This window comes from Amphiura filiformis, chromosome 20 (genome assembly GCF_039555335.1).
Source record: "Amphiura filiformis chromosome 20, Afil_fr2py, whole genome shotgun sequence".
Taxonomy (NCBI): domain Eukaryota; kingdom Metazoa; phylum Echinodermata; class Ophiuroidea; order Amphilepidida; family Amphiuridae; genus Amphiura; species Amphiura filiformis.
The window spans coordinates 30,069,822-30,097,649 of NC_092647.1; the positions used below are offsets into that span (position 1 = coordinate 30,069,822).

The window sequence follows — 27,828 nt, forward strand, 5'->3', positions numbered from 1 at the left end:
AAAATCCCAAAAAACGGGTTTTTTGGCCCAAATTTTTTCGTGCAACGTAACAAAAAAATTGTTTGGCCAAAAATTTTTTTTTACTAATTTTTAAAAACTAGATAAAAATATCTGGGGACTGTTTTTTTATTTTTTTGAATTTTGACCAACTTTGAGAAATTTGCACCAAAAATGGGCAAAAAATGCAAAATTTTCAAAAAAATCATAAAAATGCCTGATTTTCGCCCAAATTTCAAATATTTTTAGTGAAGTTGGTCAAAATTCAAAAAATGAAAAAAACAGTCCCTAGATATTTTTATCTAGTTTTTAAAAATTAATAAAAAAAATTTTGGCCAAACAATTTTTTTGTTACGTTACACGAAAAATTTGGGCCAAAAACACGTTTTTGGGATTTTTCCAAAATGAGCATTTTGGCCCAAATTGGACCTCACAGATGAATTCATCAAGTCATTTCCATTCTAAAAATGTATACTTTTATATTCTTTAGACTAATAATTTAGCAGTTATGAGGCCCGAAAGTTTTCATAATTCCAGGGTTCAGACCAACCTTAATGTGTCTAATATCTAGATTGTAATCTTGCAAGGTCAAACTCCACTCCACCAGTTGCAATATGTGACGCTAAGCACAGGATATTAGACTTGGAACTAGCACCGCCCTTTTGTACCCCTATGACTAAGCCAACTTCTTTTAGGTTCTCAGATGGTCCCAAAACTAAAAATAACAACTAAAAAGTAGCCCTAATCGCATAAGTGTCAATTAACACAGGTGTCAAGCTTCAAGTTTTCCCAAAATGTTCCTCTCTTCTCAAGGATTCAGAAGAAGTACTCAACATATTACACATGATGTAACAATGCTTATAACAATTCCAGACACTCCTTTTTAATTATACGGTAATTGCTCACGGGAACAGATCGTTTTTCCGAAGGACCGTTATCATGGGTCCTTATTCCGAGGTTCATTACTCCGAAGGGTCATTACTCAGAATTTTCATTTAGGTTCGTTATACCGAAGGGTCGATACTCCGAAGGCTCGTTTGAAATTCGATTGGATAAATTAAGGCACTAGAACCAAATTTGTATCGACCGACAATGCTGATTCGATGCTTGTTATCAATGAACTAATTAATGATAATCAATGCTAAATTTATATTGGGTTAATTAATTGATTTCATAAATAATAAGGATCGGACTGATTTGTTTCTATTGCCTAAAAACATCACCTTTCTCCATCAATCGCGCAAAAATAAACACGGCAATCAAGGACATCGGAAAAAACCCAGCTTGAAGCTAATATGGGTATGAACTTAGAACATCACAAGAGTTGCCATTTTCACTTTTTATGAAATAAATTATTTTATCGGAAAACTGGAAGGGAGATGGTCACATTTAGTTCCACATCACTTAACATAACATAAATATAAATTTGATGATATTCTTACTAAGCTAATGGATCTGTAAGAGTTGTTTTGCACAAACACATTATGTAGCCAAAGATGGTACAAAAAAGCCCTCATTTTTTTGGTAAAGTGGGGATGAGGCTATAGATAGAAATGCCTCTTTAATAACAGCGGGATATAGTTAGCTAGTTTTTGTAAACTCAGCAGTTAATCAGCAGTTAGTAGTTTAATAAATCTATTGTATCCATATGGCGAAAGGTATCATTTCTCACTTGAGTTAGTTTTCTTAAGATGTTGCTTGAATTGTGCTGCTTTTCTTTCTTCCCGTAGCACGAGCTGATCAACATCTTTCCGGTGTACTTCGTTTTTATCGTCGTAATTATCACCTGTGTTTCAATTATAGAAATAAAATACTAAATAATAATATGTGATGCGATTAAGCAAAATCAGTCGGAACTCGAATATATTGATTTTGAGATATAGCCAAACAAGGGTAATATATCCTATTGCTTCCTGTTGTTTTGGATGGAATTTTCTGCAAAATGCAGCTTTGTAAATGCTTGTTATTATCCTATAAGAAACTGCAAATGTAATATTTTCGAGTTCCGACTGATTTTGCTTGATCGCATCACATATTATTAATAATAAATACTATTAGTATTAGTATTACTGGCAGTAATAGCACGTAGCAAACATCACTATGATGATGATAATAATGATAATGACTCTGAATACGTCATCGACGACAACGATGACGATCATCATCATCATCATCATCATCATCATCATCATTGGTCATGGTGATGGCAATGACGTAGTATGAACGGCTTCGGTGTCATGCTCAAATTTGCTTGAACATGATACAGAATGTGGAGCTGGGTGAGAAAAACTTACCTGCCAATTTTTATTTTTGGCATGTTGCCAAGCTCGTCAAATCAGCTTAATTTTTGAAAACAAGTTATTTGTATAAATGTGATTTTCTCTCCTTTATACACACTGTATAAATCTGGTTTTTAATTTATTTTATTGCACAAATGCTACTTAATAAAAGAGAGCAATTTTTTCCAAGATATTGGCGTTAACAAAGGAGATATAAAATGGTAATGTTAGTACTTTTTTCAATTTTCTTGACTTTTTCTAGAAACCCAGCAAACACAAAACGTTTTCGACATCATTCGCAAAAGGTTATAAAAGGTTGTCAGAAAACGTTTAAATGTCGGGTTATATAAAGGGTATAAAACGTTTTCATAACCTTAAAACACAGTTTTTGATAATCTACTGCTCAGCAAACAAAAATGTTTTACAGTAAACGTTTAAATGTCGGGTTATATAAAGAGTATAAAAAAGTTTTAATAACATTCCAAAAACATTCTTGAAAACTTGATACAAAACATTCTAAACAAAATGTTATTTTGGGGTTAAAAAAAAGATTTTGCGAAAAATGTTTGCCTAAAATATTTTCAATAACGTTTTAAAAACGTTTTCATGACCTTTATATAAACCGACATTTAAATGTTATTAAAATGTTTTGAAAAAAAAAAACATTTTAAGAACATTTCTGTGTTTGCTGGGTTCAAATATTTTCACATAATGTAATTTAAGTATTGACACAATATTTGGCAAAAATGTTTGCAAAAATAGTTTACAATAACATTTTTGAAAACATTTAAAAATATTGTTGTAGTGTGTTTTCATACAAAACGTTTTAAAACGTTATCATGACCTTTATATAACCCGACATTTTAATGTTATTAAAACGTTTTTACCTAAACCAAAAACCAAAATATAACTTATTTAAAACGTTTTTAACACGTTTTTGTGTTTGCTGGGAACATTACCTAAATTCTAGAATATCTTTGGTGCTAACTATAGGTCCAATTTCAACAAACAAGGTGTCATATGAAAGGTAATTAAATTTAGACAATTCTCTCGCCAGCTTTTTAATTAAGTGTTTCTATTTTAAGTTATATGTGTTTCTAAATTTCCCTAAAATCAAAAATTTAAAAATTAATTTCCTAAAAATTAAACACTTTATCCAAAAAAGATAATAAAAAAGAGAATTTAGATATTAAGCTTATACAACATACAACCTGAAAGTTTGGAAACCATAGCACACTCCATGTAGGCAAAAAATTATAATGTGGAAAAATTGAGGTAAAATTTTCAAAAAATTAAGAAATACATAAGAAATGGTAAAATGTTTATGAAACTCTAAAAATAGGAGGAGTGAAGACTTATCTTTAGTATGTTCTAAGTTTTAAATTAATACACAATTCCAATTTGCTATTGTGTCTATTTTGCTACAAGCTTGATTAGCCGTTCATACTACCTTAGCACGAATCGTAACAAAATCGAAATCAAACCATTATTCAGTTTCGCATATCATTACATATCGTAAATGTCCTGCGCAATGCGTTTAAGGCGGGTCGAAGGGAAGCAAACAAATAAAGCTGACATACAATTATGATACAAGAGGAATGGCATGGGTTTTATAATGGAGCTCCCAAGGTTTAATTTAAGGGGTGTGGTTATCGCGCCATGATTTTTCGCGGGAGGGGAAAAACGCCCAAAACATTCGTTTCTATAATTATTATTGGCCTTAACTGAAGAACCGCAAAACAAATTAAAAACATATACATACATATTAAAAACTTACGCATAACGTGAAAATAGTCAAAATACTCGGACAAAGAGCTCTCGTCTTCTCCATTACAGCGGTCTACAACAACACCAAGTGCGTGTAGAAGAAACATTAAAAGATGTCCAAGGAGTGATAGAATAATCAGTGGTGGTGCAAATATCGGTTTGTGCAAATATTCCTTGGACAGACCGTAACGTTGAAATCTCCAGTGTAAAACATTCTGTTCTTGGACCTGGTCAAAAGTATTGCTAAAACAAAATATTTAAAGAAGATAATTGTTTTTAAAGGTGTGTCACCTAAAGACTCTTATTTTTCAATTCGTTTAACGCCAATTTTGTTGATCTTTTGAAATTACAAAGCCATTTTGAACTAGAAGTTAAATTTTTGAAACTTTCTTTGGCTCTTATTCAAATACCCCATTTAAAAAGGGTCACATTCTCACCAAATAGCCTCTAAATTTAGGTTCAAATGGTCCGTCTCTCACCCACTGACCCCATATTTTGTATACTTTTCTCTCATCGTTACTGTGAGGGTTCCAGCTCAACACCTTTATCGATTTCATATTGAAGTGTTCCCCGGGAGCAAACACGACCCCGTTTCTATCCGCAAAGAAACACCTACTTCAACATACACTTACCTAAACATGGCAATGAGCAGATTTAGGAGAAGAACGTTGGTGAAAGCCAAGTAAACTGCAAGTAATACCGTACCAATCCTAGGGTGCATAGAACAAGGCTCACCATCGAGTGTAATGGCATCGTCATCGCAGCCATCTGAATAATACGAATAGGAAAAATAAGCCACAATCAACACAACGCAACATTTTAGACGGTATATAAATATTAATATTAATATATTCATAATCTCATAATAAAAAACCAAAATACATTGAAATTACAATCGAAATATAAAATAGAACAAAGGCAATTTGGAGGAGATGGTCGAAAGCTTTTTAAGGCTAACTATCCCTTTACAGAACTAAATTAAAACAACAACAAAAAAGTATATGAAGTTTATCACACAAGAACGAAAACGGGGCTCCACGAATTAGATATAAAACAAGACTAACTGTAATTTATATTTATTACTTAAGGTTACAGTTAAGGTGAATAATTTCTATTATTTCTTGTCTGATGATACGTATTACTATTTCTTATGTGATCGCTATGATAGAAATTATCAAATTATCATGGTAATTCATTAACATATATTTATACACCAAGTTCTATATAAATATAAACATTAAGGATATCGAATTTATTAAACAGTTAACTGTGTCCAGAATGGCTTCGATAGTGACTATTTGATATGGTTCTCATTGCCCATTTTTGGAGCAAATGTATTTTTTAAGAAACGTTTTACATGCTTTCCTTCATGTAAGTACACCATAATTAGCATAAGGCAAAACAAGCGTCAAGGCTTAAAAGGCCCAAACTACCGAAAATGTTGACGGTTCCATGTTTACATGCATGCATGTCGATCCAAATCTCAGAAACTTGGCCTACTGTATTACATTTAAATTTTACGCCCATACACGTCTTTGAATACACTTATTGTGTCCTGATTTTATACGATTGCTATATAAACACATTTCAAAAGGTAACTCAGGTGCGGATCCAGAGGGGGCGGAGGGGGCGTGCGCCCCCCGTAAAAATATCAAAAGTAGGAAATTGGGGCGCACGCCCCCCGTAAAAACGGGAAAAGGGTAAAGGAGAGAAAGAGACAAGGAGAAAAAGAGAAGAGAAAAGCGAGAAAAAGGGAAGAGAAAGATTAAATTGCGCGTAATTAAGTAGGCCCGTGCCTAAAAAACTGCACAGTCGGGTCGATAGAAGGGCTAATAGGTGTAGGTTCTGTGATTATTTTAGGCATTGTTTGAAGGCAGGTCCTCGGCCCAAAAGCATGTGAAAATCATAATACTGCGAGCCCGCTGATAAAGCTCTGGACCAGTGTAACATTTAAAATTGTGCAAATTCAGTTCGGGCCCTTTTTTGTTGAAAGCAATGATATAAATGGTGTAAAAATGATGCACCAAATGGCTTCAAGTAGACCTTCATTTTGCAACATTTCCCCCCTCAGACACCCTCTACCAGGCCCGTAGCCAGGATTTAATTGGGGGGGTGCTGATTTTGAAAAAGTGGACCTTTTTTTCTTCAAAAAAAACCCAATTTTTTCGCACGCTACGCTCGCAAATGGGACTTTTTGGGTCAAAAAGGCATAAAATAACCTCAATTTTTTCGCTCGCTACGCTCGGAAATCGGGCTTTTGAGTCAAAAAACGGGACTTTTGGGGCCTTTGGCGTTTTTTTTGGGGGGGGGGGTGCACCCCCTGGCTACGGGCCTGCTTTTGTTTTGGACACCCGTGCACTTTATATTGTTTTAAGTAGACTAATAACTTTATGATTAGGCCTATAATAGCTTCGATTGGGCCTTCATTTCCGAACTTTGTCTAACTAAAATTTTACACAATAATAGTGTCAAAATCGTCCACCAAATGGCTTCAATTGGACCTTCATTTTGCAAATTTTTCCAACTTATGAGGGGGGAACATCCCCCCTCAGACACCCCCTGCGTATAGAAGTTGCCCTTTTCTTTATGCTTTAGATACCCGGAACTTTATGTTAACTTTATAACGAATGGGGAATGGGCCGTCATGGTTATTTCACAAATTTTCCGCTCTTTCAAACTCAAATTTTACACAATAATAGTGTCAAAATCGTCCACCAAATGGCTTCAATTGGACCTTCATTTTGCAAAATTTTCCAACTTATGAGGGGGGAACACCCCCCCTCAGACAACCCCCTGCGTATGTATAAAGAAGTTGCCCTTTTCAGCTCTTTTCTTTATGCTTTAGATACTCGGAACTTTATGTTAACTTTATGACGAATGGGGAATGGGCCGTCATGGTCATTTCACACATTTTCCGCTCTTTCAAACTCAAATTTTACACAATAATAGTATCAAAATGGTCCACCAAATGGCTTCAATTGGACCTTCATTTTGCAAAATTTTCCAACTTATGAGGGGGGAACATCCCCCTCAGACACCCCCTGCGTATGTATAAAGAAGTTGCCCTTTTCTTTATGCTTTAGATACTCGGAACTTTATGTTAACTTTATGACGAATGGGGAATGGGCCGTCGTGGTCATTTCACAAATTTTCCGCTCTTTCAAACTCAAATTTTACACAATAATAGTGTCAAAATGGTCCACCAAATGGCTTCAATTAGGTCTTCATTTTGCAAATGTTTCTCACTTCTGAGAGGGCCACATCCCCCCTCAGACACCCCCCTGCGTCGCGCATACGCGGCGACGCCATGACCGCTTCGCGGCCATATGGTTAATCGCCCTCTACCAATCTGCTGTATTTTGCGCCCCCCCGTATTTTTCTCTCTCTGGATCCGCGGCTGTAACTACCCCCTTTATTATGAGGCAATAGGTCAAAATCAATGCATAAGATTTCAAAACTGAAGTAGCAAAAGGAAACTTATTTTAGTTACTCAAATCTTGATGCCTCATTTGTCTGGATAGCTCAAAATTTGTAGCCATACCATGGTGACACCTTGAATGAAAAAAGATGCAGAATCAAAAGTTACACTGTAAAAGATACTCAAGTCAAGTCAGTGTACCATTATACTCGTATACTCTACATGATTGGTCAAGGATGACCCACAGTTACCAGTGATGAACAGGGTTTAGGTGCAACTTTTAAATATATATGCATCTGTTTCAGTCAAAGGGTCACCATGCAATGGCAACACATTGTTAGTTATTAAAACAAATGAGGCATCAAAATTTGCAAAACAAAATTGTGCTTCTTTTTGGTATATCAGTTTTAAACTTGGATATGTAGGTTTTGAGTTATTGCCTCGTAATAAGTTGGGAGGGGTTACTTTTTGGGATGTGTTTATTTGGCTGCTTAAGTATGAATAACATATAATGATATAACCATTGATAACGTACTAACTTACCGCTGCCTATGCTACTACTACTACTACTACTACTACTACTACTACTACTACTACTACTACTACTACTACTACTACTACTACTACTACTACTACTACTACTACTACTACTACTACTACTACTACTACTACTACTACTACTACTACTACTACTACTACTACTACCTACTACTACTACTACTACAATGGTCCTTAAATTTAAATTTGTGCTATTTTCTTTATTTATTAACCGATTTTAATCAAATAAAAGGTAATTATACACAATAAACAATTGCCATTCTTATAAACACATTAAATTTGATCTTCGATAATCGTATAAGCAAAATTTGTTATTTTTTATTAAGTATTGGCCATTAGTGGACACTGTTAGGGACCAAAAGTGATGGCCTGTTAATTGATCTTTATAGATGATGTTCAGGTACAAATTAGACAAAAATACATAGTTTAATTGTTATTTTGATATTTTAGCATCATAACTCTACTACTGATTATAAAATGACCCTATGCAACCACCTGACGAAAAAATGAAGTTGTCTTATATTAAGACCTAACATGCATGAAATGTTTATTTTGATGAAATTTTGCAAAACACCAATAGACCATAGTTTCTTTATTTCCATCACAATTAGGCTCAAATTTTCAGGGAAGGAGGTCAGACACGCCCTAATACACATATCAGATGATGGGTTAAATACTATTCAAAGAGCTTTTAATCGATTTTGCGTTTTTCACGTATCATGTCCTCTGATGTGCAATGTTCACGCCCGCTTACGTCAATGCACATAGACCATTTTGGGAAAGTCGAATATTCTTTTAAATAAACTATACAATTGATCAACACTCTAATGATTTATTAGTAAATCATTATGAAAGCAAATTGCACGCAAATATAAAGAACTAAAGCGTCAGTGAACGAAAAAGAAAAAACGCCGTTGAGGGCGCTAAAACACTTCATTAAGTAAAATGATTATTTTTTTCATTAAATGTGACCACTTGTATAGGGTCAATAAAGATATATGTCAATGTATGCAAAATGTGCATCTTGCACCACCATACTGCAATTTTGTGCACTAAAATGAATCCCTATTAAGTATCACCCTCTTTCATCATTGCATGCTTAATTACACATTAGCTCTTGGAAGAAGCTACGATCAGTAGCGTTACCAGGATTGTTGGGAGGAGAGGGGCGTGGGGGTTGGTTTAAGGGGAAATGTGACTAAAATGTACCTATATAGGCTACAAGTACAAGTCCTAAATGTCTAAAATATCACGGCGGACCCCGGGGGTCGAGCACGTGGGGGAAGGGCAATATATCCCACAGGAGCAGCTTCACCCACTCCTTCCCCACTACGCCATTGGTCCCATGTAAAGTAGGAGGACAGGTTCAGCATGTAAACCATTCGTGAATTTTAGTACGTATTAGCTTGCAAATTATGCAAATGTGTTAATGTTATTACTGCTGACAGCAATTATGAAATTATTCATTAATGTTTAAAACAGTAATTATGCAACTTTTATCGGAGTATGGTAACTTTGTGGAGCAGGGTCATTTGGTGTCATCGAAATTATGCAATTTATTATTTCTATCTACTGAAGACAGTTATTAGGTTATTTATATGGCAATCTACTGGAGATGGCAATTAGGCCCTATTTAATTAATTCTGGGAGTAAGTATATCCATTTTTGGATTTGGGGTCTGGGGTAAGGGTCATTTTGGTTTAAAGATAATTTTTAGGTAACTGTGGCGTCAGTAGTCATTTGTGGTCACTTTGAAGACAGACTAATTAAGGTCCCTTTGTGGAGCAGCGTCATTTGGAGCCACTATCTACTGAAGACAATATTGATATCGTTATCTATTGAATACAGCGATCAATTGTATATTGCTATCTACCGGAGACAGTAATTATTTAATGTATTCTTACTATCTCCTGAAGACAGTCATAATAGAATAATTATACTGAATCTACTGAAGAAGAAGTATGTATGTTATTATTGTTATTATACTGACAGTAATCATTCAATTCATTATTACTATCTATACTATAGAAAGCAGTAATTATGTAATTATCATTACTGTATAGGTCTATACGCTATTGGTGCCAAGTGGATTAGGAGGACGGGCAGCGTATGTAAACCTTGCTATAATTAGGCCTATGTTAATCAATCCCATTTACACTAAAAGTGTTATTGTTTTTTACCTGGATGCATAAAAGAGGCGATATTTCACATAAGCTCGAGTAAAATCCATAATCTATTTAACTAACATAAATCCCCTTTAAGATAACTAAATGAATTATGACTATAAAAACGCCTATACTTTAAAAATATAAAACCTTGAAATTATTTTGGGATACATTACTGTCACTATACTATAGTGGGTTTCTTTAACATGTTTAAGGCCTACATTGTACATTTTTTTTATTGGTTTGCATTTTGATTTTGTAACTGTTACGGTAAAGCCACTTTAGGCCTGCTTTTATATAAGGTATGTAATATAGGCCTAATCGCATTAGTATTTTTAGAAACGCGTTTGTAGAATCCGCATAGAATCTAATACGCTAGTATCCCAGACATTTTTCCTAAATGCATATGCATTTTGGGATCATCACATGATGGCGCTCTACTCATTCACTCCAGCCGGGGTATGTTCCCTATTAAACATGTTAAAGTGTCTTACACATGTTTTGAAGAACAGTATGTTCAGTTACTATACTGTAGCCTATACTGGTACATAATAGGCATAATTATGATTATTTCATAGTGTACATTTAGAGACAGAGCAATAATAATTCCTGTTTTATTATTACTGAAGCTGTGTACAAAAAAAATAGTAAGATACGCCAAGCAAATTGTGGGTAACAAAAATGGCAAACAAGTGCGTGCAGAGATTTATTTTTAAAGGCTAAATTCTATAGGTCCAATCTGTAATAGAGGTTATGAAATAGCTTGTAACTTTCATTTGGCGAGGACTTTAAAATGATGACTGTTAATGTACGCGCACGAAGAGTTTATGTTTAATTAAAAAAAATAAGAGGGGGAGGGTAAAAGAGCAATATGTGTAGAAGCGATTGTGAATGTAGTAAAAACAAAGTCTGATTTTTGTTTTTTTCTTCTTGAAATATACCTCAATTTAAAATTGTTACGTATTATGCCTAATGAGACTGTCGTCTAGTATAAAGGGTATGTTACAGTATTATACTGTATATAGGCCTACATAATATCACAATAGCAGTGAGGACTGTGCACTGAAATGATGCGATGACCCGGGGCGATGACGTGATCAAAGTGTATTGAAGGTCTGTGTTTGTAGGCCTATACATGCACAGAAGGGTGAGAACTCACAAAACGCAAGATAGAAACAAAGGTACACATTTTTTTTTACTTCGTATCCGCGTGAATATTTCTCACACTTTTATATAGTTTGGAGCAAATTTTTGGAAAAGGAAAATCGTGCTTATGAAAACATGAATACAAATGTGCATAATTAAGAATTAAAGTTTAAGTTAGAATAAAATATGATTTTCATTATCATGTAAAGGCAGTCTACTGTTGGAGGGGCACTTATAGCATTACAATGAAGGGCGTATGTTCAGATTAAGAATCCATAACTTCGGCCTAACCTAGGACAAATCTTATTTAATAGTTGTTTTAATTGCAAACTTTATACACATTCTTGATTTTGTAAAATGAGTTGATTAGCAAAAAAGCCATAGGTCATGGTTATAGGTATAATATCCTAACCAAAAGTGTAATTATAGGGTGGGGAAGATTCCATTTGCTTTATTTCACAATAGTGATTAGTGAAACTGTAGAATCAAGCCTGTTCGTGAGAAAGGTTGAATCATGCGAAGTGTTTTAATATGGAGCAGACTCAAATAAGGGGCTATTTATATTTTAAGTATTATTAATTTTTATCGGTAGCCAAACTTTGGTGGCAAGAAGAGGTCCCTTTGGCACTTTTTTGTAGGTCACTTTTAGCCCTGAAATTAAGAATTAAAGAAGCATAATTCTTTCTTTAAAAGTAATTAAATAGATTTAGAGTCGAATTTATAAGACCTGAACGTACAAAGAGCTACCAAAGTTACTCCTATGAGCTGAAGTTATTTCCTTTTACTGTAATTAGCACCCAAAAGTCATATATGAAGTCCTATGAAAATTACCTTTTACCATATTTACAGACCTGTTTTATTTACAAATGTAATTGATGTTTAACTCCTCCCCTTTTTGGCTCTAAAATCTCTTCAAGAACATTAATTTCTAAGTAGCCAAGTTTATAAAGTTTAAAGTGTGTGTTTGTATTTTACTTCTGATACATGTACATTTTTCTTTATACAGACAAAGTTACCCACCGTTAAAACCCTTGTTAAATATATCATTATATAAACTATGAAATATAAATAAATAAATAAAAATAAATAAATAAATAAATAAATAAATAAATAAATAAATATAGTATTGTCCAAAAAGGCAGATTTGTAATTTACATTCTAGCTACTGACAGTTTCATGCCAGCAGTTTGCTGGCAATCACCAGACTGGTGTAAAAAAGTCCACACATAATAACAAGAGAGCAAATATTGATTACAAATATTGATTACAAACAATACAATAAAACTACTTGAAGAAAAGTTGCATCAGTTCTTGGGTTGCCGTCTGAAAGTTACTCAGGTGATGCTAAAGTTGGTGAGTTTATATTTGTTTCTGTGCCTACAGTTTGCGATGAGTTCAGAGCGTTTATTCAGAGATGAGTTATTTTGAGAAATCATGATGAAATATTTTTCGGTTAGGCATAAATTGCACCTTTTTGTTGCTGGATTATAAGGCGCTGCCTGCTGAATTATGGACCATTTTATGTTAAAGTCTGTGATGCCTTTATCTTTGAGATGCCAAATATGCTTAGATAGTTCGGTCGAATTTGCTTTAGATTTCATTTTGAAGGAGTGGGTGTGGTTTCCTAGTCTTTCTTTGAATGTAGTGGAGGTGAGGCCGATGTACTGTTTGGTAGGCTCGTTTCCAGCGCTTACAGTTGCCTTGTAGATAATGTTTCTGGTAAGGCATTTGCCTTCAAGCGGGCAGTTCGGCTTTGCTTTCTTGGGACAGTTGCACAAATGTTCTATTTCTGTGCCTTTGCTTGGGGCATCACGGATTTTTTTGTTGTGGGAGTTGATTATGCTAGAGATGTTTTCGGTACACGACGAGTAGCTCAGTTTGACTGTGTTTCTGTTAAAGATTTTACTCAGTGTGGAATCCGCAGGAAAGTGAGTGTCTAAAAGTTTAAAAAATTCTTTGCCTACATCCGTGGTGACATTTTTTGAGTAGGCTGGGTTGAACCATAGAATTTTCCGTTTACGTTGGTTTCTTCTAGGCTGGTGGTTTTGGGGTTTCTCTTGGAAGGTGCATTTGTGTGAAAAGCCAGATTCCTTCAGCGCGTTTTGGTAGGATGGGATGGCATTATTAAAAGACTCCTTGGAGTCAGAGAGGGAGGAAATCCGTTTAGATATGGATTTGGGGACTTCCTTCAGTATGGTTGGGGGGTGGTTCGATTGGATGTTTATGTACACGGGAGTGTCTCCGGGTTTCCTGTATGGTTGGAATGTGTTTTGTTGTAAGTCTAAAGTTACATCCAGAAAGTTCACAACATGTTGGTTTGCTTCCGCCGTGATTTTTAAGCCGAATTCCTTGGTAAAGGTTGAGCACAGGCGTTTTTTAATTTTTTCAATTTCTGATGGAGATTTGCCATGTGTTGTCGCAAGTCCGTCATCCCTGTAAAGCCATATGTTTCCTATCTCGAGCACATTTGATATTGTATTAAGGATATATAACCCGACGATTTCGCAGACCTCCGCCCCATCATAGCTTCCCATTGGGACGTCAAAGGGATTAGCGGCAGTGGTTCTTCTCTTGATCCAAGCTTTGTCATCTGCGAAGAGGAGCGATTTGCGAGAATGCATAATTATAGATTCATCGTGTGGTGCTATAGGAGTATATTTCCTGGCGAAGTTTATAGCTTTCTTGAGGAGATCAGTGGTTATGGAATGATAATAATCAACGATATCAAATAAATAAATAAATAAATAAATAAATATTTAAATAAATTAAAAAAAAAATAAATAAATAAATAGATAAATATCCGTGTAATGTTTTTTTTTTAATTTGATAATTTTATGTTACATCTTGAATTTTATCATTGCATGTGATGAGCATTAAATATACCAGCACCAAGGATCATGGCGTTGTTATTTTACACTTAGTTGTCTCATCTTTATAGGATGTATCGTTCTTTTAATATTAACGAATAAATAAGTAAATAGATAAATTTCTCATGTTTATAGAATGTATCGTTCTTTTAGTATAAATAAATAAATAGATAAATAAATAAATAAATAAAAATAGCTGTGTAATGTGCTTTTGTTATAATTGTATGTTTCATCTTGCATTTTTATCATTGCCCGTGATGAGCACTAAAGATTATGGCGTTGTTATTTTGCATTTAGATATCTCATCTTCATAGCATGTATCGTTGTTTTAATATTAATAAATATATAAATAAGTAAATAAATAAATGTCCCATCTTTATAGGATGTATCATTCTTTTAATAAATAAATAAATAAATAAATAAATAAATAAATAAATAAATAAATAAATAAATAAATAAATAAATAAATATATAAAAATAAAATAAATATAATTATATAAATATATAAATAGATATATAAATAAATAAAGGAAAGAATAAAATAACAATGCCCCAATTCTTCACCAGCCTGCTTTTAAACGTGTATTACGTATTGGAATTGTGCAATACACATTAAAAAATCATACCAATTGGTGGCAAAATACTCTCATTTTGATTTATGAAACGTAAAAATTAAACAATTTTACAAAAGAGCGCACTCTACCACTGACCTCACCAACACATCAGAATATTTACACTCATCCACACCCACCTCATACCAATCCCCACCTTATTACTTCACCCACACCCCGACACACGAATAAGCCAACGCCTATCAACCAAAGCAACGAATACACACGTATACGCCACCCCTGTAACACACACTACACCCCTCAATATAACCTGTGTTTTGCAATTTGTCACGTTGTGACAACAGAGGGCGCTGTGATTGAAATGCATGGTGTTTTTAGGACGCATAACCTTTGGCCCCTTATGCGTAATAGATGTCCTCTGATCACTGACGTTTTTATGAAAATGTCCGCTTATAGCCAATATATGTCCCTTTACGTCAACATATGTCCGCTAATAGGCAATGCAAAAGGTCCACTTACGTCAATGCATTGCCTATCAGAGGACATATGTTGACGTATAAGGACATCTATTGAGCGTTAGCGGACAATTCACATTAAGGACATTATTACTACTACTACTACTACTACTACTACTACTACTACTACTACTACTACTACTACTACTACTACTACTACTACTACTACTACTACTACTACTACTACTACTACTACTACTACTACTACTACTACTACTACTACTACTACTACTACTACTACTACTACTACTACTACTACTACTACTACTACTACTACTAATAATAATAATAATAAATAAGCATTTGTAATATATGCGCCATTTATCTAGAAAATTAAATCTAATCCATGGCGCAGAAAACCAGAAACACATACAAACAAGAATACAACAAGTATACATGAAAAGAGAGTTAACAAAAAGTATAGCTGAATAAAACAAATCAACTATCCAAATTGTTTGCTCTAAGTCCCCCCCCCCCCAAAAAGAGGTCCCTCATTGCGCCCTGTTTTTAGCCTATTTCTGAAAAGTTGATCATATATATTTTGGTATGTAAAGAAACCTTTATTGTTAGCTTTAATAAACCAAAATAATTATTTCAATCGGCTCACAACTTTTGAAGATGCCCTTTTAAAGACAAGTACCCGTTCTTCACTCTGTCCACGGATAGCAAACAGAGTGGTTAGGATGGGTCATGCTGTGGAGTGGCCTGCAAGATCACCAGACCTCACACCACTTGATTTCTTCATTTCGTCGGCCGTATCACATACTGACGTATTCGACATTTTTAACATTTTTGAGAAAATTGGTATATTAGTTTGCTACGTTCTTATCTATATATTCACCAAAAAAACATGCCTCAAAGTTGCTTAATTAGTTAGATATTAATTAATTTAATTATGTCGTATTTACAAAACCTTGAATTGTCCGCATCACATAACGACGTATTTGCCGATCACCTATACTGCGCAAGTCCGGTACATCGTATCTGCAATTTGAAGAATTTGCCGTTTCACATACTGACGTATTTGCGCTACGTATTTGCGCGATTCTGTCATTTCACTGCAAAATTGCTATTTTGTCCTTTTCACATACTGACGTATTTGCGCAACTGTTTCACATACTAACGTATTTGCGCGACGTATTTGTCATTTGAAGGGCGAAATTGACATTTGTCCTTTTCACATAGTGACATATTTTATTTAATATTGATATTTTGCAGATTAAGTTATGCTCTGATAGTGATAAGTGAACTATATTGAAAATATGGTATATTTGCATTACTGTTAACCTGATTTTAATCGACAATATTATTTTAATCAAGATTATGAGGCAAATGAAAATCGCTAAATTTTCTAGTTCGATTTTCTCGAAATGCGTATTTTGCAAATACGTCAGTATGTGACGCGGCCGACGATTTGTGGCAAAATCCAAGATCTTTGCAAATGTATTACTGTTATATTCACAAGTATCCGGCGCACAAGGTTGGTACGCAACGTAATTGATGCAATGAGGACTAGGGCTGAATCCTGTATTCGTCAAGGAGGCAACCAGGTAGAGGGCAGAGCAGCACAGCAGGGCTATCTTTTATTGCAAAAAGAGAAATGACTTATGTTGTCAATAAAAAGAAAGCAAGAAACAATAAAGTAAGAAAGTAAGAAACATAATAAAACAAAAAGGCATAAAATAACCGAGAAAAACATAAGTAATTTCAAGTATAGCAGAAGAAGTCCCATCCCACATCAATTTCACCCAAATTAATGACACTTAACAAAATCCATAACTAAAGCCCACCGGTAAAGCCCATTCCCTAAAATAAAGTTATCATCGAGGAATGTTTTATATTCATGCATGGTTTATGCACTTTTCAATATTTGAAGTAGTCAAACCGCCTCCGTGGACAGAGTGAAAAACGGATACATTTCTTTAAAAGGGCATATCTTCAAAATTTATGAGCCGATTGAAATAATTGCTTCGGTTTATTAAAGCTTACGGTCGAAGTCTTCTTTACATACCAACATATACTTGATCAACTTTTCTGAAATAGGAGAAAAAGAGTGCGCAATGAGGGGCCTCTTTTTTTTGGGACACCCTGTACTATAGTGTACCGTATTCGGCGAAATATTTACCTTAATATTTGGGAACGGAGTGTGACCTAGGACCTTATATGATAATGTACAACAATGTATAATTCAGAATTTCGGTATTTTGAGTGGCTTTATTATTGATATAATTGTGAGTTCAAAGTTCAAACCTCTGATTTCGTCAAGAAACAATTCTCCGTAGATTTGGAAATACGGTCGATAAAGTAAAGTCTCAAACATGCTCGTTGGATCATGGTTCGCATCTGGGTAAAGAATGACATTCATGGTGACACCATAACCAATAAGAACAATGAAGATGATGCACACGAAGAATCCTAAATCGATGAACTGCAGGTTTTGAGCATAAAGATGAAAGAAGTAATACGCGAATCAATAAAAACAACTAGACTTATTGCAGAGATATGGTAATTTTAGTGTTGCTAGGAGCAATAAATTATAATGGAAGTTCAATATTATTACTGACTTTAACTCAACATTAGAGTCACGCGGTAGGTGTGACAAGCTAGTTTTACAAATAAACGACTGATAAAGAAGGCTAAACAGATGATCAGCGGGACTTTATTTACACGCAACGTTCCATTATATCGCTGTGTACAAAATATACCTTATTTTACTTGAATCGGTTTATGAAACAGTAATTTTTAGTGGGGACCTACTTAAAAATTACATAAAATTTTCACCATCAATTCAGTGTTAATTTCCACTAAATTCACAAAATATTTTGGCGTATATAAAATTGAAATAAGATTCTTTGCTTTCTAAACCACATACACTTTAGCACCATAAGGTATCACGAATCCTCATATATGATGTACAGTTAATATTCAAATATTTTATATACATTATGATGCTTCAGTTTTTACACACAAAAAATATTTCACTGAAAACCTCCCACTCGGCTATTTTAAAAAGGTAATCAGGCTTCCTCAGCATGTGCAAGAAAATAGCATTAACATTTTTCTTATTCTTGCAGCCTCTTAGAAATACTGGTGAACGTCGTCCACTGCTGTAATTATGGATACTCCATCCTCTTTACTTTTATTCTGTTAATCAGTAACTACACCGAATTAGATTGGTACACCGTGTGCACAATAGAAAGGTTTTTTTTTACATCCAACAGCCAAAGTGGAAAAAATAAATATCAACATTGTGGTTACCTAAGCTTTGTTTGGCTATGGGATCATGATAAACAACTGGTACCTTATTAATTATGAAGATTATATGTAAGAACATTAGAATAAGACACATCGTAATTAGTAATTAGGCCAATAAAGGTGTTCATACATTTTTTTAGACAAAGGTGCCAGCCAGCTTAAAATTAACCATAAGAGGGGTCAAAAATGAAAAATTGTCCAATGTCGCCAAGAGACATGTCAAATTACTCGTCTCATCACAACGATTACGAAAATATATAATTTATCATACATTTTGAACTCGGTTAATGAGTTAGCGGTTCACTTCCGGTTAAAGGTCAACTGAGATAAAATTTTAAAACAACCTTCAAATTAAAAAAAAACAAGGTGCCAAATTGCTGGCCTCTTCAGATAGATTACCAATATGGTTAAATATTACCAACATCTGCATTCAATTTTGAGTTATAAGCCTTTCTTTCAATCCGAGCGCAAGAAGACCGGAAGTCCAAAAATGATAAATCGGTCAATATTGATCAATATTACAGATATTTACTTGGTTGATACACAAAATGGTTCTTCTTGCCTATACCCACGTACCTGAGAAGTATCAATATTATGGCTTTTTTGGTTTCCAAATTATTTTATTTTAAAAAGTTTAAACGATCATATCTCAAAATGCCAAATATGGACTTACGGTCTTCTTGCGCTCAGGTCTTCATGTGACCTCTCTAAATCTTAAATCGTAGGTCTTGTTAGTGCGCCTTTCTGCTATATGCCTATGCAATTTACGTCTATAAAAGTGGAAAAATCCAAATAATATGTATTTCATGCTCATAGTCAAAAACTATGGGCCACAGCAATAAATCACTGTGAACTGTTTTAATTTAAAGATCCAGCTCAATACATTGACATACATTTCTTGTCAAATAAATACATTTTCACTCCAAAAAAATAGCGCAAAAATGGGCATTTTTGGTAAAAAAAATATGAAAAGCATGAAAAAGCATGGAATATTTTTCACAGATAAAAATATTCATATGCCCTCTATTACTCAGAGCAAAATTTAAGGTTGCAGTCAAATTTCTTTTACAGTTATGGCTACTTTTAGATTTGACATTTCTGGGAAAAAATTTGAAAAAGTCACAAAAACACATTTTTTAACCGAAATATCTCAGTCCATGTCACTTTTCAGAATTGCCAGCCGGGTTAAACAGATAGAGGAGACGCTGACGATTAATTCTAACCCGGCTGGCACTTTTGTCCAAAAAAATGTTGCACGGGACCCTATGTAGCTTCAAAGTGGCCTTTCTACTAAATGGATATGCTTACCATTCTGCCTATCATAAAGATCTTGGGACCGATGCTCTTAATGAATGTTAGGTACTCGAGCAATCGAAAATAGAAGATGAATATATCAATTGCTAATATGATTCGGGCTGTCTCTGTAACGTTCTCGCTATAACGAAGTATTGATCCCAGCAGAAAAAGCAACTGTGCCATAATGTCAATCTTGTTCCAATTGCTAGACCACCACCCCCAAATTCGTAGGCTGAATGTATTTGCCTCCCACTCTAACAACTATCAATAACAAAAGATATAATGGTTAAATAAGTTTTTATTGGAATTGGGATATAGAAAAACAGATCATATTGGAATTCGAGTCCAAGAATTTAAATCATGCTTACGCACGTTAATCAACCATCGGGTTTTTAGCATATCTATTGGTCAAAAATTGTATAGAAGTAGGGGCCAGGACGGGGCACAACATTAAACAGTAGGAGGCAAATTACGCCAGGTTGTGGAGATATATTAACAAATCTAATATCTACGTCAAGTTTGCATGGTATACGATTGCTATTTATTGTGCCGTATTTAGCTAAATATTTACCATATCTGAGAACGGGATGTGGCTTGAAAACTGGTACCTTATTAATTTGTCTAATATTTAATAAAAACACCTTGTCTAAGTTAATACATAATAATGCCGTATTTGGCAACATGCGTACCTTATTTTTGAACGATGATGTGGCATATTTCGTTACTTTCTGGATAGAGTTTGTTTATAAAAAATTACTGAAAATAACATACGAAGTCGAAGGAAACTTTAAACATTTTTTAATGCGTATAACAATATTACTGTCCATTGTTATCGCTGAAATGTTAAAAGAATAAATAAATAATCTTATATTGGCTACTTTTTATCGTGTTGCCTTACCTGTCGTACCTCTTCGAGTGCCATTGAAATCACCCAAAATAAATAATCTTATATACTGGCTACCTTTTATCGTGTTGCCTTACCTGTCGTACCTCTTCGAGTACCATTGAAATCACCCAAAAGAACAGCAATGTATCCATCCAAGACCAATTTTCAGGGGCATTGATTTGCTTTCCCAATGATAGTAGGTTGTATGAGAAAAGGATGATGAACACAATGTGAGATATCTGTAATAAGTAAAATGATTTCTACATATTTAGATATATCATTCTGCACAATCGACTTTATTCCATTTGCCTAAGGGGCGGCTTCAAAACTCGACCCTTCGGTTGACCGGCGGTTGTTGGCGGATGAACCGAGTTACATTGTTCAGAACAATAAAAGCCGTCCCTAATCATTATATCGACTTCAACGTAAAAATTAAAATTGATAATAACTACTTCGGTTAAGTACATTGTTTGCATCCTAATCGATGATAAACTAAATTGGCACGCCCACACAACAATTGTTTGTAATATTATCTCAAATACAATTTGGCACAATCAACAAAGTAAAGCAATTCATCCAAACAGAGTGGTTATCCACCTTATTATACAAAAGTCTTGTTTATCCATATGTCAACTTTGCAACGATTTTCTGGGCCGATAACAACTCCATTCAACTAAAAAGTAGAATTCACTTTTTTCAAAACTTAAATCCCTTAAAAAGATAATGAGTTATCTATATCACCAAATTTGGAATTTTCATGTACCAATTTCACCATTGTCTCCTTCGTTAATGATCTACTGGACAAGAATTATTTTAACTCAAATTAAACATTTTTCATTATTATTATAGCACGCGTAATGCGATTCTTGTACCACTTAAATCTTTCATTTTTTGTAATACTAACATGCTAAGAGATACGAAAGAAATGAATACATACATAAATCGCTTATAATACTTCATCATGTAATACTACCTCAAAATCGTCTATACAGGCTGTATCAAAAATTATTGGTACTCATCAATTTTTGGTGTTTATTGACAATCCTGGTTCTTCAATATGCAACATTGGATCATCTTGAAATGCACAGGATTGATAGTTTTATGGCCTTTTATAACATCCATCTACAAATTAGGTGCAGTCTATGTTGCATTTGGATGATGATTTTTGATACATCCTGTGTGAGCTATGGAAGTAGCTATGTATTCCTTACTACGTTGTGTCTGAAGATCGAACTAGGTGCCCTATAGTATGTTAGTATCTTTTCCCACCAAGTAGAAGTGTCACGAAAAGTGACCAAGAAAGGGATGAGTAACGGGAATAACGAACATAGCAGCAGCTAGAGGAAAAAGAGAAATATAAATGTTGTGTATAGTTTAATAAAATAATGTGAACACCCATCTCCACTCCCACACAAATTCACAACGAGCCATATACTAATTTGCAGTTCTATTCAATCATGTAAAATATATTATACAATTATTGACTGCTATGAGGGACATGGTTAAAATATAGGCCCAAGGTGATCTCAAAACCATGTTGCGCAGCCGAGGGTCATAGCATGGTTTTGAGATCAGTATATTATGATATTATAAGCCGCAAAATTACTATTATTGGTTCCAGTAAGTGGTTCCATGGTCTCCATCTGGAAGGCATTATACTAGAACTAACGATATCCGAGTGCCATTGTTTATCTAGAAGGCTCTTCACGACAGGATGGGAGAGAAACTTGAGATTTTCACCAGATTCAGCCAGATTGAGACATGTAGCGTAGCCCCAGTTCGGTAGGATACGAGTGAGAAGTTTAGCTGGATCAAATACGCCGGTACGGTATTCTTGACATCGGGTGAGAATCTGAAATGCCCAGTCCTCGTATTTACTGAAAAGTATGCAATTTGAAATGGAAGGAGACGTTAACGTCCGTCTAATTTATTCTCCCGTTAATTCTGCTATCAATAATATTAAATTAATAGATCAGGTTCTCGAGGTAAACTAGTCCCTCAACCTAATCAAATTGCTTCTGCCAAAAGAACCTTACCTTCCAGGGGTGTTCAAACTTTTAACCAACTTTCAACTAATGTCAAAAAATTCATGAAAGTTCATCTGTGTTTTGATTTAAACTTTTGATCCAAACACAAAGAATTACTTAGGACATAGGAGGCCTAGTAGTACATCGTTAAAGGTCTCAAACCACATTCACATCGAGTCTCCAGGACATTTTGTGGACTTGGACAAAGTTCACATACTCGACTTGGATAGGAGGTGGTTCCAACGTAGAGTCAAAGAAGCTGCTCATATCAAAGCCAACCAACCATCTCTCAACAACGGTTCAAACTTCCAGGAGTCTACGAGTCTGTTATCAGGCCAAAGGTCAAAAAGATCACGATCTGATACAGTCACTCACTCGCTGATAAAAGATAGAGTACCATCTGAAAATTCCGAGGTAGGAATTAATTATTTGTGTTCAAAAGTTTAAATCATAATCATGATGTCAAGATATCTTTGCCAGCAGTCCTATGAAATTTCCGCGTCGCTGGACAGATGTATCAAATGGACAATCATATATCAAAATGTTCAGAAGAGTCTGGAAAATCTTTTCTGCCATGTTGTCAAATTTGTAACCCGCGCGTTATATTCCGTTTCCATGGCAACGATCACCCTATTTAAGGATTTTTATTATTTTTCCCCCTAAAAATGGCACATTTTAACTATCTATCTATTTCTTGAAAACTAAATGGAATAAAAACTTCTTATTTGGTGTACAGAGCACATGTCACAAGGATATTTAAAATACCGTAAAACCTCGTCTACAAGCATATATAGAGCAGTTTATGATGAAAGCTAAATTAATACGATATAGTTTAGTTTAGTTTAGTTTAATCTTTATTAACGTCACACTCTCACATAGAGACCAGCCAATTCTGGCTTATGAGTGACAAAACAATAATATACAATATAAAAATATAGCACATAAATAATACATTTAAATAGCACATAATAATACATGTAAATATAGTCAAGGTTTTTTTTTTAAAAACAATAACATGCATATACATTTAAAAAAAATAAACACAAGGCAATGTTAGCTGAAACCTCGTCAAACGCCCATCATGCATGCTTTTAGGCCTAGATCAAAAGAACAAAATAAATGCAAGAAGCCGCAAATGCGCAACATGGCAGAAGCAAGCATGATGTTGACGTGTACATGAGGAGACAGCTAAATAATAATTACAATTTATTTATCCCTTAGTGTACACAATAGATTGACGAAGTGTGAGAATTTCATTTGCAAATTTTGCTGATATATGCGTAAATATGTCAATACAATAAATTGGTCTTACAATAATACTTGTTTGTATATGCTTGGATCTGTAATGTATTTGCTCAAATTCCATAAGGGCGCCTGGATTAATTTAGCTTTCATTAGCAGCACTCTATAATATTGTAGACGAGGTTTTACGGTATGTAAACAAAATAGTCGCTTAATTCAACACATTTAATTTTGGGTAAAAATGCAATTTTTTGGTGATTTTTGTTCAGTTTTGACCAAAATTTTTTTTAAATATCAAATTTTAATAATTTGTCATAAAATTTGTATTATATCGCGAATTTCAAAAAATCAAAATTATTTGATATCATAAAGACATTTTTCGAATTCAGAATGCAATTCGATATGTCTGGCGTACTCTCAGCTCCCGCAAAAAATACGTGAAAACGTCGCTAAACGTTAATATCCCATTCCTTAAATGCAGCACTAGAATTGTATCAATTACAAGTGCTTTCTTATATTTTACAATGTTATATTTGTTTTATTTTTAAGTCCTTACCCCGCATTCTCTTCCATACGCGTTTTCCAGTCGGCACCACCTTCATTGTACTTCAAAGATGCCATGCTTTTATAGAGTATACTAGCTGCTAGAGCTGCGGGTATGGCTTCTTGCCCTCTATACCAGAAGTCATCAGCCAACTCATCAAAACCATTTAGAACAGCATACAAAAACAACTTTTGCCAGCAGCCTTTGATAAACAACAATGTAACACTTATTATATAATCACATGTGTAAGGGTTGGTGTGGTTGAGGTGTTGACGGGGCTCGTGTTGAATGGGTATGGGTGTGTGGAATGTGTGGTGTTTGGGATTTGTGGGTGCTTGTAGGGTTATGATGTGTGGGGGCAGGTGTGCCTCTTTGGTGTTTGTGTTTCATTTATTAATTATGTTTTTATCTATGTCACAGGGGACTTATACATGGATCGAGTTGATCTTCCAAAATGTGGGTGTTATGGTGACAGATTACATTGGGTGACTCTTAAAAATTGATCTTTTCGTGACATCACGACAGATGCTAAAACATCCGATACTTCCAGTGAAGCCACGAAAGTTGAGTCAACGAGGATTTGAGTGACAATTCGGGTCATCGAAAAGGTCACGTCACGATTTATTTCAAGTAATTACATGAAACATTCAAATTTAGGGCCTATTCATTTGTGTTCCCTGGCTATAAATATCGTTTTATAGCTCATAGGGTATAACCCATTGTAATAACACTCAGAAAATGTGTTTGAAAACTTGATCCAAAACATTCCAACAAAATGTTATTACAGGAAGTTTCTGGCAATCACAATATCGCCTTAAGAAAAGTAATTATCAAGCATGAATCACGTGATTCGTGATTCATGGTTGATGATTATTTTTCTAACATATGAGGGATAATGGTATGATTGCCGGAGACTCCCTTTAAGATAATTTTGACAAAAATATAACATAAGTATACAGTGGTCTTCGCTGGACAACTTTGTAACAGGACATATCAGTCGTTGGGAACACTGAGTGCAACAAAACTATTATTAAGACCAAGTAGCTGGTAACAGTGTCATATATTTGCTGAAGAAAAGATCTGTGATTTTTCTGATTTATTAAATTCATTATACACACGCATTGTCTATGCATACTTAGAAATAAACGGTTTTCGTTACGAGTGTGTTTTCTTGGACATTCTGAAATGAACGTGGGGCCGGTTTCTGACCCGTATCATAAATTTAGATTACATGCACGCATTGTATAGCAATACCATTACCCATGTTGAACTATTTGACACTATATTTTATCCTGAATGATAAGCATACGTGTTTGTTTTATTTGGACACTATACCTCTTCAATAAATTTAGTAACTTCTCGGAAGAAATTGACTGCTTATAGACTATACTAATAATCGTTGACAGTCAATATGTTATTGATACAGTCATGAGTACAATTGAGTCAGTTGAGGTTGGATTCACGAGTCACAGGTTATCAAATGTCGACACAAGTCAATCGAGTCAAGTTATTGCAAGTCTGTAAAAAGATCGGATAAAAATAACACTCACGATATTCGGTGGACTTTCTTGTCCTCATCTGATCTTTGTCTTTTTTTGTCTGATCTGATGTGTCTGTGGCATCTCTAGTCTGATTTAAAGTTTCTTTGATATCCTTCGTTTGATTAGATGTGTCTTTGACATCCTTCGCCTGATAAGATGTGTCTTTGGCATATTTTGTCTGATCTGTGTATTTGGCATCTGTCTCCTTATCTTTGGCTTCTGTGTCTTTTGTCTGATCTATGTATATGGCATCTTCTGTGAGTCTCCTGATGACTTGGTCAATATCCGATAGTTGAAATTTAGTTTCATTCTAAACAACAATAAGGGTAGCTTTTATTTTCTGTTCAATGGTACTCACAAAGGATTACATAAAAAATGAGAAGATGAAAAATGCATGCAATTTAAAGTTTAAAGTCCCTCTAACACGTACATTTCTAACACTTGTTTCAGTAGTGTCCCTAAAAAAATCTGTCTTTTAGAAAATCTACCAATACCAAACATCTGCTTCTATTTCGGGATAACAATGGGTAGTCCATTATGGTGAAAGATAGCTTTATTTAAAATGTGTCCAACGTGGGGAAAGTGCGTGAATTAAAACTCCAAGTTTATTTTTATAACCCTAAATACATTGCCAACATACAGTAAGCCAAAAAATTAAGGTACCAGTTACGTTCACCCCCTGTATATCCTAAACAAAGGCAGATATGTAATAATTGGAATCAACAGCAGATAGCTACATATTTTAGCTCGAATTTAAGCCTCATTCGTTGACATTGTTTAAAAAAATAAAGACACGACGATCCAAAAACCCAAGGAAGATGCTAATTTAAAAGTGGCAGTTTGCCACAATGCATGCCCTATTGATTTGTACACAAAGCGTTCGCGAACAAGATAACTAGCGCTGTGCTTTCATTGATTAACACGAAAAACTAGCGTTTGATTAGAACAGTGCAACTTTTTATTTCGTATCTTCATCAGGTTTTGGACTGCCGTTTCTTTAATTCTCAACCAATTTCAACAAATAAGGTCTTGAATCAGAGCTAAAGAGTACAGGCATCGGCTGCTTGTTTTAATTTTGACACATTTGTCTTTATTTAGGATATACAGGGGTGAACTAAACTGGTACCTTAATTTTTTGGCTTACTGTATATAATCGTTGTAAATCGGTGAAATTATGTGTATTTGAGACGTTTTAGGTCAATTTTCTAGCATATGCATTGCATAATTTTAAATTAACATTAATATATTAGATATTGCTACGAATTCATTCACTTCTACGTGGCGCGGCGGTAAAGACGCCGGCTTATAACCTACAGGCCACGGGTTCGAATCCCTTTGTTAGTTAAAATTAATTATTATTAAAATTAATATTTTCCTCTCTTAATCCTTCGTAATATTGTTGGCCTAATAGTTTTACTTCACACTATTTCGTCATCATTCAAAAATTATGAAATTTTTGGTGTACTATCTTCAGTTGACACATTTTGCATTATTTTGGCATCTTATTAGCAGCAACTTAATTACGAAATGTGTGGAATTTAGCATAAAGGGTGATTTCAGTGACCACTCCCTAAATGAACCAAGTTCTTTGTCAAAATGTTTATTATGATTCAAAAGAATATTATCTACTCCCAAATCGTGTGCAATATGAAGCTCATACGACATTCCGTTTTTGAGTTATGAGACAAAAACGAAATTTAGATGAAATATTTTGCATTCGGCTCAGACAACCTTGGCGAAAAATGTTGCCACA

General features: G+C 34.5%; 1 protein-coding gene across 1 annotated transcript in view; it reads right to left on the reverse strand.

Moving 5' to 3' along the window:
- Positions 1–557: 557 nt before the first annotated feature.
- LOC140142259 (transient receptor potential cation channel subfamily M member 2-like) overlaps positions 558–27,828 on the reverse strand; it is a 38,061-nt gene continuing 10,790 nt past the window's right edge. Inside the window, exons 8-17 of the mRNA XM_072164226.1 lie at positions 26,085–26,385; positions 24,547–24,736; positions 22,391–22,598; positions 20,817–20,960; positions 19,848–20,096; positions 17,535–17,712; positions 4,676–4,811; positions 4,054–4,286; positions 1,670–1,783; positions 558–712 (exon numbers count right to left, since the gene is read on the reverse strand). Coding sequence (XP_072020327.1) covers positions 558–712; positions 1,670–1,783; positions 4,054–4,286; positions 4,676–4,811; positions 17,535–17,712; positions 19,848–20,096; positions 20,817–20,960; positions 22,391–22,598; positions 24,547–24,736; positions 26,085–26,385 — 1,908 coding nt within the window. The remainder of the gene's footprint in view (positions 713–1,669; positions 1,784–4,053; positions 4,287–4,675; positions 4,812–17,534; positions 17,713–19,847; positions 20,097–20,816; positions 20,961–22,390; positions 22,599–24,546; positions 24,737–26,084; positions 26,386–27,828) is intronic.